Source organism: Protopterus annectens, chromosome 8.part0, assembly GCF_019279795.1.
Source record: "Protopterus annectens isolate FY-2018-M chromosome 8.part0, PAN1.0, whole genome shotgun sequence".
NCBI classification, from domain to species: domain Eukaryota; kingdom Metazoa; phylum Chordata; order Ceratodontiformes; family Protopteridae; genus Protopterus; species Protopterus annectens.
The window spans coordinates 925,648,299-925,661,316 of NC_056741.1; the positions used below are offsets into that span (position 1 = coordinate 925,648,299).

A 13,018-nucleotide genomic window follows, 5' to 3' on the forward strand; every position below is an offset into this window, starting at 1 on the left:
TGTAAGTCTACCTTGGTGTACAACTGTCACCAACATTAATGTACGCCGTTTTCTGCATATCCTGTTCTACAATTTCATTCAACAAATACTCTAGAGACTGTTGCAATAAAGGGCATAATTATCTATAGTTAATACAATGTCAGGTAGTCTAATGTAGCAATGAATGATGCATATACTGGTGGTAGCATAAGTTGCTCATTTCAGCAGTTCACTGAACACAATTGGTATAAGAAGTGATAGTGGTGCAAGAATTTCCTGTAGCCTGTTTCTTTAGCAAAACTGTCTTATTTATGTCTGGTATGTGTGTTTGTGTGTGGGGAGTGCACCTGTACAGAATACGCATGTCTTCCATTACGCCATGTGGGTTTTTCTCTGGTATTTGATTTGCCTTCCACTTCCCTATGACATAACACAGATGAGTTGATAACGATCAAAATAATGACAGTAAGAAGGATCACATTATTAAAATAAATAAATAATTAAAATAATCCTCAGGCATTAAAATAAAAAAATAACTCATTCATTAATTATGTATGGGCCTCCAAGTTCTTCACATCATTGGTGAAATTTTTGACACATGGCTTAAAATCTGTTGAAGTAAATGTACTGCTTAAACCTACCACAATTACTGAATCTATAAATAATGTATATTTTAAAATAACTTTTCTTTTCTAATTTATCTCAATGTCAAGGCCAGTGTAACAGTATTCATACCATTTAAATCATGTTATCCTCAGAACCAAAAATATTAATATCTACTTGCATTCTTTTTTTTTCCCTTTGGAAAACATGCATGAATATGTGTAAATGTCCTATATAAACATACATATATATTTTTCTGTATACTTCAGACTGATGGGTCCATACCGTTCTCATCATTTCGTGGAAGCTGGTGGCACAGTCAGCTCATTCAGATGGTTTTCACACACCCCTCCCCCCACTATATTGGGGTAATTCCAAGATTACATTTCTAGCCATTTTCCACTAGAGTCACTTTATGCCAAATTTGTAATAATAAAAATTAACATTTTTGCTTACTTACTATATCATCACTCTCTGTCTGTTCATGGTTTTGCATATTTTATTTATCTCTTTAGATGTTTAGGTGGCCATGATTTGCAAAGTGTTTGGGAATGTAGAAAAATATTCACGTAATATCTGTTCACTTTCTAAAGACGTCTAATTGTTACTTATGTAGACACTCAAAGGCAACACTGATTTTTAAATTATTTTCTAGATCCACCAGAATTTGCTGTGGATCAGGTGACATTTGTTGAGGCTGTGGAAGATGGAGCTGTGCTAATTCCTCTGAAGGTCTCTGCCAATCCACCAGATATCACATATACATGGTCATTTAAAGGAGAAGACCTTGTCAAAGGTAAAAGCTTTATATCTGACTCATAAAATGAAGATACCGTGGTTAGAATAATGCATTCATATTACTGTCACCAATACTTTTAGGGAATATGTTCCTTCATGGCTTTTGTTAGTCAGATCAGTAATCATACTCTGCATTGTCTGTTGAATATATTCTCATTATATACACTGCATATATCACACATACTGTTTATATCCCTTTACTTATTTAGTTTACTATCTTATCATATTATTGCTACATACTATGTTCAACATCCAACCTGCCAACAAGTATAAATTGTTCCTTTAGAGTCTGACAGGTCATTCAGGTCAGTGTTAAACCTCAACCTCTTTGTTTAGACTTTTTATTGTTAGCTGTGGTTAAGTAGCATTTTTGTTACTCGTCTAGTAATGCAGCATTGCTTTATTTTAGCTGTATATAACGAATATCATGTTTTATCTTTTTGTTGCATAGCTTTGCTGACATGATTTAAGTTTGTATATGGTAATTATAGGCATCAAGCATGTAGGCCTTGGTATAGGCTGAAGATGATAAACAGGATAACAAAGAAAAAAGTAACAAACATAAACACACTGCATATTCTCTTCTTGTAACTAAGTCATTCTTGAAACTGGAGGACAGGTTCCAACTGAAGAATAATGATTAAAAGGCAGGGCATGAATAAATATTAGCATGAGACTCTGACTTATAAAATGTAAGAAATTATATTTGGGAGACTTTTCTGAAAAATGGCGTAATGGCTACAGGTAAAGCAGCTTCTTCTGCTGACAAACAAATAAGACCAAGGTCAGATAGTTTGAATTTAATCCCACAAAAGTCATTTATTTTGTATATTTAAACAGAGCAGAGAAGGAATGCAGATGTGGAAGTAGCAGAACTTTGTTCTTAATTTGCACAGAAAGTCCCTGAACAAGAAACAGAACTTTGAAGTTAGTGATGATGTACTTCTGCTGTGAGACATTGCATCTTGGATTAAATCACACAATATATATATATATATATATATATATATTTTTTTTCTGCTTGTTGTAGAAGGAGTAAAACGCTATCACCTGAGGGAGATGGGTGCTCTGGAGATATGGAACTTGACTCGAGCTGATGCCGGAGACTACAAGATTCACTGCAAAAATACTGAAGGTGAAAATCAGACAGTGATTAAACTCATAGTACACTGTAAGTAATGTGATATACACACTTCCTCTACTTTATGTGAAAAATGTGATTAAAGAAGTAATCTGGATACATTGAAAGAGTTTTAATGAATGGTGTCAACTTTTCACTAAATGATTTAAAAACTTGTGTAGTAGTATAATTTAGTGCTGAACATATTTTAAAGATTTTCTTTCTAATATTTTGTCTCCAGGTGACAATGTGACTTTATTTTTACACACTGCATGTGAGCCAGCTAAATAATTATGAGTACAACAAAGTGTATTAATGTGGCGACAACATATTATTTAATACCCAGGCAGTTTAATTACCTAGTAAAGAAAAGTCAGATTACAGTATCAAGAGACCACAAACACCGTGGCACTAGATTTAAAATAAGAAGAAAGTCATAGCAGACCCACTGTAGCCAAGTTGTATTAAAGGATTTTTCAGGCATAACATATCTGAGTAACACTGGTATTATTGGGAATGTAATTTCTACATCTTCATAATATGACAGAAGAACACAGATAATGTGGGAGGGAGGGTATAGTAAAGAGAGACTTAAAAATGCAGTGCTGTGCATTTTAGTTATCAACAGTCTGTTGTATTTGGGGATAGCACAGATTTTTTTTTGATTAACATATTTTTATACATTTTCCAAAAATAAATAAATAAATAAATAAAAAGATACAATAATCTATATACTTGATATACAGATAAAACAGGAGCACTGAAAACATGATAAAATGCTTAGATAACTCAGCATATAACAGTTCATCAACATATGTCTAAAATGATAATATTATACTGTCAGCCTACACTGTTATCAGGCTCATCATGGGGGTATGGTAGGTGGAGTCCTAAAAAAGGAACATTCTTCAGAGATTTCTTTGTAGCAGGTTTTAGAGGCTAAATCTAATTCCAAATGATACGTGTAGATCCAGGCTATTAGATAAAGTACTAGTAACTTACAACGGAGTAGGAAGACTACTGATATTGCCATAAGACTACCACTACTATAGTTCAGATAAAGCATTTAAATTCTCAGAAACACATAACGGTTCAAGTATAACCAATCTTAAAACAATATTGAAAGCCTCCCCAAAATGATTTGGAAGGACAGAAATGAAATATTCATTACAGGAGGGTACAGCCCAATAAACAGCATCAAAGCTCTGAGGATGCAGACAGTGAACTCCTGCAATGTGGAGCAATTGTTGGTATTTACGAGGAGACCATTACCATATATCACAGATTTACAGTTTACGTCATGGACATAAAACATACTTGATTACTGTACCCTTTGTCGGTGACAGGTTACAATGTGACTGATGTTGATTTTAAATTTTCCTTAATGCATTGCAAAATGCATATGTCAGTAGCATAGTACTGGATGTAATACATTAAAACTATGCACTTCTCTGGAAAATTCATTTAAAAAACAATAGCCCTTATTCTATCAAATGTATAAACAAGCAGCAAGAATTTTAAAATGTATCAAAGTTTGAAATATTTGATTACTACCAGCTTTGTCCTTCACTCTTGAAATCAGAGGCTGAGCACATGGTGTATTCTGAGATGATGAAAGAAACAAAATGTATCTCAGAAAAGACTAAATTACCCTACCACATCAAATATAATAATACATGATTCTTTTGTTCTAGGGCTCTGTTATTTCTAAGATCATTTTTGCAAGTCTGACTTATCTTGCTTCATCATATACACAAAGAGAAATATTTTGAATAACATGGTAGTAAAGGTAACAAAGGATTCATAAGAGTAAATAACATGGTCAGAAACTGATTTAATTAATGTGATTTTATTAGGTAGGAGACTTGGATCAATAAAATATATTGAAAAATAAAAATAATTTCAAATGTAGTTAAAGGTATCAGGTAATGTTGATTAAATGACTGCATGTATGCAGTCTGATACACTAATAGCAATGTACAGACATTAACAAAACACATTGAGATGAGTAAAAAGACTACATTCCCAAAGGATATCTATGAAGAATTATAAAATATGTTCAACTGCACTTTTATTTAAATATGATTTTTTCACAAATTACATATTTACAACTTTTAAATAAAAAAATGTTACTATGGGAATCATTTCCAGCATGGAGGGGAGAGAGTTGCAGATTAGCAGATCATATAATAAGAAGGCAGTAGAAACCACTGCAGTTTGTGAAAGTGAATCAGTACATCCAAACTGTATGCAATACTGGATCTAAGTGATCAAGGGTATAGCATTGTTTACAAAAAAATAAATAAATAATTTAACATTTCAGAGATAAACTAGTCACTGAGCCTTAGTAAATACAACTGTCAAACAACAGATCACAAAATATGTACCATGGCAATGCAGATGGTTGACCTCCAAGCAGAGTAAATGAAAATGCCAAAATAAGATGGTGGTAGACAACATTCATAGGTTCATAGAAGGTTATTAGGCTATTGGCCCTAGCCGTGCCATACCCTTGTTCCCTTATTGACCCAGTTGTATGGTCTATATTTGCAGCGTGGGTCTATGATCAGCACTGACTGCTCTTATCCAAGAGGGACATAGTTGACAACCCCGGGATAAATTTGTGGTCCCCTATCCAGTTGTCTAAGTTACACTTAAATGGGGTCATCGAGGAGCTCTGTTTTATGTGAATTGAGAGTTTGTTCCAGAGGAATGGCAATTTCTGGGAGACATATCTGTCTCTCCAGCATGCCCTGTTAATGTGGCAGGCTAGGTTAAGATCTCTAGAGCAAGTGAATCTTCTCCCATTTGATTTGTGGATGTGCAGCATTTCCATTAGGGCAGGGTCCAAGACTGCTCTGTAGGCCAGGCACAAGTTACCTCTCAGCAGCCTGTAAGATACAGAGTACAGTAACAGGGCCTTCAGTCTGTCCATGTAGATCATGTATTGAAGGTCTTGAATTTTCTTGGTGAGAAACCTCTGTGGTCTCCCCAGCTGCTTCAGGTGTCTGGTGAATTACATACAGAAGGGAGCATTGTACTCTATTAGTGGTCTGATGAGGGATGAGTACAGGGAGTTGTAACATCCTTAGCTGTGTATGCAATGCCATTACTTATGAGATGTGAAACATAGAAGGCCTTCCTTACTACTATGGACACACTGTGATTGAAGTTAAGGTTACTATCAACCTGTGTTTCCAAATCTCTCAACACAGGGTATGAACAAAGGGGAATACTGCAGGGACTTTCCCTTTGCTGAAAGGGATGAACACACACTTTTCTTTTTTTTGCATTTAGTTTAAACCTATGGCTTTGGCACCAATCATTTGTCTGTGTAAGCCCTTGTTTTAGTATGTCAACATCATTGGTTGACTCAATAATTGTACCCAGTTAGCAGTCTTCAGTGAACTTTGTAAGCCACAGACCATCGATTTTCACCTGAATTTCTAAGAAGTAGATTCCAAACAATAGTGGGCCCATCACAGATCCTTGTGGCACACCACTGCTAACTGGTCTGCTGGTAGAGGTGGAATCCCCAACTTTGACTGTATGCATTCTGTCAGTGAGCCAGTTGGCTACCCATCTAGTGAAATATGGATTAATTCCCAGCTGGGTGAGTTTCTCAATGATGCCTGAGTAGGGGATCATGTCAAAAGCCTTGGTTAAATCAAGACAGGAGATGTACGGTTTTGCCTTCATCCAGGCTTTGATGACATTCTCAAAGAAGCCCACAAGATTCAGTAAGCATGATCTACCCTTAAAAAGCCAAATTGGGTCAGGTCAAGTGTTTGAAAGTCACCTATGTCTTTGTTGATAAGGTCTGTGTTGATTCTCTCCATGCCCTTGCTCAGCCGATTTTACAGATCAACCACATTGTAATACAGTCAGTAATCTTTTAACTTATGCTGGGTGGAGTAACCAAACCTGTTCTGGCTAAAGTTTAAGGTATGGGTGCATAATGCAAGCTGCCTTGGACATGCATTAAATACCCCTTGGGGTTGCCTCCCAGCCCAAACATAGCCTAGCCATGGCCAAGTCTTAATACTGAATCCAACCTCCCTAGAATAAAGAAGCCATTGAAATACAACTGGGGGGGGGGTGGGAGCCACAAGGTGGCCATCCTCAGATAAGAACATCAACTAAAAAAAGCTGGGTGGGGAAAGCCTTTGAACCACTGATGTGAAAAGCCATCAGAGTCAGTAAAGCAAGTCTCTATATCAGAGAGAGGACAACTGGGCTTATAGGTAAGCCTCTGTTGTCCTCCAGTCTGAGCCAATGAAAACCCAGTAAAACATTATGAACATTTATTGATAAAACTTAGACAATATTACTGATACCACAAAAAATTAACATGTGGACCACATAATAACCACATCATAATGCAGCCAGTAACATTTACCTTATGCCGATTGGTGTAAGCAAACCTCTTATGGCTAAAATTTAAGGTCTAGGTGCATAACCCCAGCTGCCTCAGACCTGCATAAAATACCCTAGGGTTGCCTCCTAGCCCAAATGTAGCCTAGCTATGGCCAAGGTGTAGTACTGAAATTAACCTGCTTAATATGAGGAGGCCGCTGAAGTACAAGCAGGGGCGAAAGCCTCAAGTGGAGGATAATTTTGCATGGATCCATGCCATTTACCTCCAAAGGTCTCTCTCCTGAGCTACACTGATATACCTTACCAAACTAAATGTAATAACAATCCCTTAAAGAAATTTTCAATAGCAAAGGTAATGTACAGATTAAATAAAAACGGAACCTAAGTTGTTCAAATAATCTCCATCAGGGTATAAAAGTCTGAGTCTGGCATATCCAAATCCTTGGGAGTGACCTCAAAAAAAAACAATTTGGCAGGCCACCCAAGTCACTCTGTCTGTGATGATAAGAGGTACGGCCAGCCATGTCAGGGACTAGTAGGGCAGTGGATGTAAGACTTGTGCCAGCACAGCTAACTGGAATTATGTAAATAATTGTATGTCATTAGTATATCAAACTGATCTGTACAGATGGTTGTGCTGAAAATGTATTTGTGAGCTCTGGTTGTGTTCATTGTGTTAAAATGTATTAACAGTGCACCCTGATGAAATTAAGAGAAATGTACATGTATTACGGTATCTAAATTAAACACATATGTTTTAATAGAGGAAATTGGCACAGCAGTGGTTAACTAGTTGGCTTATTTTAAGAAAAATAAGGCAAATGTAAATGACCTGTTAAATCATTAAAAGGCACCCTACAGTGCTGAGTAGGTCCAGAGATGCTAGGTCTGGGACAGAGCCTATGTTCATTTGCTCAGTGAAAAGAGGGGAGACCTCCAAGCTCTGCCATAAACATCTGGATGTGTATTGCAGCTGTTTATGTTCAATTCCTGTCTCAAACTTCAAAAAGAGATAGTGTGGGAACCTAGAATAAGGTGACCAGATAAGGTTATTCTGCAAGTCATCTTGGATATTATATTTTATATGGAGTAATATCAAAATATAGAGTATTCTGTTTGGGAAGACTGACTAGAAAGACTGCTCACGTATTTCATCTTGCCTTGTCCAAGTAAGTTATTAGGGAACAGTATAATTCTCTTAGATTCAGTCAGGAATATAGTGAAGCTTAGTTTAGAGATTGTTTTTCTTTATTTGTATGAGTCTGTCCATCAATGTTGTTTTCAATATTTTCTGTGATTCGAACTCTGTGCTTTACTGTGAATATATGTTCAATATTTTCATGTTCTTTTATTATTTATTATTAAATATATTTAATACTTTTATTATGGCTGGCTCTTGTAGAGAGTATCTAACCTTTGAGAGTACTTATATTTATTAGGTGACATTGTGTGGGCCACTCCAGAAGGCCTAGCCGTCTTGGTGAACTACTACCATTTGTATTAGTATTAATATTACACAGTATAATTAGACACCCTTTGTTAAAGGTCTTAGAGTAGCTGACTGTGAAGTGTCTGGTGGCAGTGCTGACTACCTTGTACTCTGGGCAGAAGGGGGCACTGCAGTTAAACCTGTGCCAGCCTTTCGCAGGTGTGTGTGTGAAACTTAAATCTCTCAGTGCATGTGTGTCAACTACTTGGAGCAGGGACACAAAGCACTGGGTTTACAGAGAAGGTGCTGGAGGTCTTGGCTTGGACACTCAGCTGAGGATCTAACGCTACAGCTGTATCAGTGGGAAGTTTTATTGGGGATCTGGAGGGAGACAGATATAGAGACATTGAGACCTTGGGCTGAGTGTGTTCCCTGTGTGCTCTTAAGGGAAATTGTACTTGATGCAGAGAGGTCTGCATCTGGAAATACTGAGTATATCCATTTGTATTCGAACTGCATGTCCCTCTCCAGTGCCAGTGGTGAGGATTCAGGCTCCTTGATTACTGGCCCAGTGTGGGGATGACACATAGTGGTGCCTATTACATATTGGCAGCAGTAGTGGGCATCATATTTTATTGATGGCAGTGGTGGGATCATCACATGCTCACATATTGCTGAGCAGTAGTGTGATATTGAATTCATGTAGCCTGTAAACAGTGTTCACTAAAGAAGGTGTTTGCACTCTCAAGCAGCCACAATGTTGACTTTCAGAGTTTCATATCACCATAGTTTTATTTATTTACTTTTTGTTAGCTTAGATAGTCAGGGAGTGCAGGCATGGATTTCAGTAGAGGATTATGGCAAGGTGACAAGGAATCAGTTAGCTGAGATGTGCCAAGCCAAAGGACTGGGTCATGCCAACCAAACTAAAGGGGAAATTATTGCAGCCTTAACCACAGCTGCAGCACAGCTCAGCAACCAGGAGGATAACCAGTTTGGTGATGGGAATTTGCAGCCCTCAGAAATAGGACAGTTCAACTTTTCCTCAGAGGACTTAAAGATCCATCTAAAGTTAAAGATGCTTGAACTGAAGTTCAAATATTTGGAAATAGAGTCATCAGTGAGACTGCAGCATCTGGAAGCTGAAGAAAATGAGAGGCAGAGGCAGTATGAAAAGGAAATGCTGACTCTTCGCCAGGGTCATGGAGGTAATGGGGAAGGGAGTAATCATACCCCAGAAGCAATAAATGTCAGTAAACATCTTCCTCTGTATCAAGAAGGTGATCATTTTGATAGTTTTATTCATTTATTTGAAAGAGTATGCAAACAGTATAATGCTGACCAAGGGTTCTGGGTACGGTTCCTAATCCACTTACTCCATGGTAAAGCTGTAACTGTTGTTTCTAAATTGTTTGATACTGATTGTTTAGAGTATGATAGAGTTAAGCAGTGCTAATTACAATGATTTAAGTTAACACCTGAAGCTTACAGAAAAAAAGTTTCATGAGCATAGACACAAGGCAGATGAAATTATGTGTGATTATATTGCTGAACTAAACACTTATTTTCATAGGTTGGTGAGTGAGTGTCAGGTCACCACATTTCAAGGGCTGGCAGACCTTTTGGTGAGGGGAACAAGCCCTTAGCACCTTGCCTGAGACATGAGAATCTGGTTGGCAGAAAGAGAATGCAACTCTTAAAACGAGTTGTGGAAAAAAGGAAACTTATACCTAGCAAGCAGGGCATCACTGCAAAGGCAAGGGATACCCAGTGTTGCACATGGATATAAGGGAACCCAGGGTGGTCAGCCTAAACCACCCCAACAGAATCTGCTAGTAACAGGGGAAGCTACTAGTTCAGGTCCATGGCCAGGATCAAGAGTTAAATGTTTTAAATGTAACCAGTGGGTCCATGTAACATATAGATGTCCACAGAGGCAAGTGGGGGAACCAGTAAGTGGGAACAACCGAATGCCAGTGGTAAGTTGTCAGAAGACAACAGGTGTACTGAACTACCAGCAGAGTTTATATCCAATCTTGGTAGATGGAAAACAGGCCACTGCCAAGAGAGAAACAGCCTCTGATATAACCATTCTGAAGTCTAAAGTGGTTAAGGAGGAGCAGTACTTGCTTGGGCAGTCCACTCCAGTCAGAGCTTTAGGAGGGATCCCATTCCAAATGCCTTTGACCAGGGTTAATTTTGACTGGCAGGGTGGAAAAGGAAGCAAGCAAGTAGGTGTGCTTGTAGATATCCCTGCAGATATCTTAATAGGGAATGGTTTTGATAATGCAGTACCTTGTTTGCAGGTAGTGACACACAGTCAGGCTTGGAGACAGGCATGTGCATCTGGTAGCCTGGGAGGGACACAGACAGACTGCACACCTGAAGCTCAGACTGGTGAGGTGGCTATTTCAGTGAGGGAGCTACCCTGTAGCAGTGAGAGTGAAGGTGAGCCACAGCTGCTGGTGAGTACTGATGTTCCCTTGGACAGAGTGAATGCAAGGGCAGTGCTGAGTAATAGTACCCAGGCTGACAGTGAGGCACCGCTGTCAGAAGAGACCAAAATTCATGTGGAAGGGGAGCTGGGAAAGGTTACAAAGAGACAGCTGAGACAGGCTCAGCTTTCAGACCCTACATTACAAGGCTTGAGGGAGGTAGCCAGAGAGGCACCTAATTCTCAAGGAAAGGGGGAATCTGTAAGACACTGTCTGCAGTGGAATTGAAATTTGAGCTACCAAAGCACACATTTAGTAGGAGACATAAGGGTGCTTGATCATTCTGGTTTCACAAGTCTCATCGTCAATACAACTCTGCTTCTGACAAGCTGGTAGTGGCAGAGGAGATCATTTCATTGGATGTAGGTCCAGAGGCTGAGGGTGTCCACAGATCCAGGGTTTCGGAGTCCCTTCCTTGACAGGCTGCATCAGAATCCCTGAATGGTTGCCCGACTGTACCACTCTGAGGGCTGGTGGGAGAATGTGTACCCCTCTGCCCTCACTCATGATTCGCTGTCACCTGATACAGATGAGTAAGAATGATAATATTCATAGGATATTGTATTCCATTTTTTGGAACTTCCTCTCCTCTCCCATTACCAGATGTCCCACCCAATTAGGCAAATGCTATGTCAGAGATCCATTCTCTATTACAAAAAAGAGCCATCCAGGAGGTCCCACCAGACCAGCACACAGGTCAGGATTCTACTCGTCCTTTTTTGGTTACAAAGAAAACCAAGAACCTTCATCTTCTAAACAGACCTGCATTTCACTGATCACAGTACAGTGTATTCTTCTATGTGATGTTCTCAGTACATCTCCGGGGTGCTTAGCTTCACATAGATTCTGGAAGAGTCCAGGAGATTTTTACACTTCATTTAGCAGCCAGTCATTACCAATTCATGACCTTGCTATTTGGTCTCACCACCACTCCCTGGGTGTTCAAATGTCTGGCATAAGTAGTAACTTGTCTGTGACTTCAGGAATTTAAAAATTTTCCCATATCTAAATGACTGGCACCTGGCTGCTGCATCCAAGGAGTACCCCCGCTGTGCATCCCTGAGAATCACTGTGAATTTAGCAAAATTCAACTTGATCCCTACCCAGTGTTTAGTTTTTTAGGGGTGTCTGTTGGACACATTTCCACAAATTTTTCTTCCATTCGAGAGGATCTTACCTCTTAGACAAGTGGTTTGAGACCTTTTGGATGTGGACCACCTTCCAGCATGATTGGCATTGGGCAGCACAGTGGTGCAGCGGTTAACGTTGTTGCCTCATAGCAAGAGGTTCTCCGGTTCGATTCTTGGCTGGGGTGCCTTCTGTGTGGAGTTTGCATGTTCTCCCTGTGTTCATGTGGGTTTCCTCTGGGTACTCCGGTTTCCTCCCACATTCCAAAGACATGCATCTGGAGCATTTCTCCCCAGGCCTCTGCTGAAAACAGGCTCTGTGGAACCTAGTCAGACTTTCCCAGTCAACAAATGATAAATAAAGTATACTGGGACAAAGGGTTACTATATAGAGAGTGGACCTGCTTAGGGAGGGCTGGAGGGTGAGAGAATACAGCAGTTCGTAGTGCCCAGAGCCTACTGTCTGGTACTTCTAGCCATTGACCATGACAATCCCTTTCTAGGTTGCATGGACTTAAAGCATACCAAGAAATGTATTATGCAGAATTTTTATTGGCCTGGGATTTCCAGGGATGTAACAGGTACTTCAAGACCTGTGAGCAGTGCCAAAATGTAGGCAAGGCAGGGAACAAGATCAAAGCTCCTTTGATGCCTTTGTTTGTGACTAAGGAGCCATTTTAGAGGGTAGCTATGGATATTGTGGGGCCTCTGAGTACCCCACATTCCACATGGAAGAAGTATATCCTACTGGTATTAGATCATGCTACTATGTACCCTGAGGTGGTGATTCTGTCCTCCATCAAGACAGAGCAGGTGGCAAATGCTTTGCTAGAGGTTTTCAACAGAGTAGGTTTCCCAAGAGAAATACTGACTGACAGAGGTGCCAACTTCATGTCAGACCTACTGGCTTGTCTGTGGGAGTGCTGTGAGGTGAAGTACCTAAAGACAACCCCCTACCACCCCCAGACTAAAGACCATGCTACAGGCATTTGCAGACCTGTTTAAGAGAGTTTGGGACAAATATTTTCTCCAGCTGTTGTTTGCTTACAGAGAGGTACCCCAGAAATCCACATGTTTTCACCCTTTGACT

General features: G+C 39.4%; 1 protein-coding gene across 1 annotated transcript in view; it reads left to right on the plus strand.

Moving 5' to 3' along the window:
• NPHS1 (NPHS1 adhesion molecule, nephrin) overlaps positions 1-13,018 on the plus strand; it is a 1,231,105-nt gene that overhangs the window by 708,884 nt on the left and 509,203 nt on the right. Inside the window, exons 13-14 of the mRNA XM_044079328.1 lie at positions 1,238-1,378; positions 2,411-2,551. Of these exons, the coding sequence (XP_043935263.1) occupies positions 1,238-1,378; positions 2,411-2,551 (282 nt within the window). The remainder of the gene's footprint in view (positions 1-1,237; positions 1,379-2,410; positions 2,552-13,018) is intronic.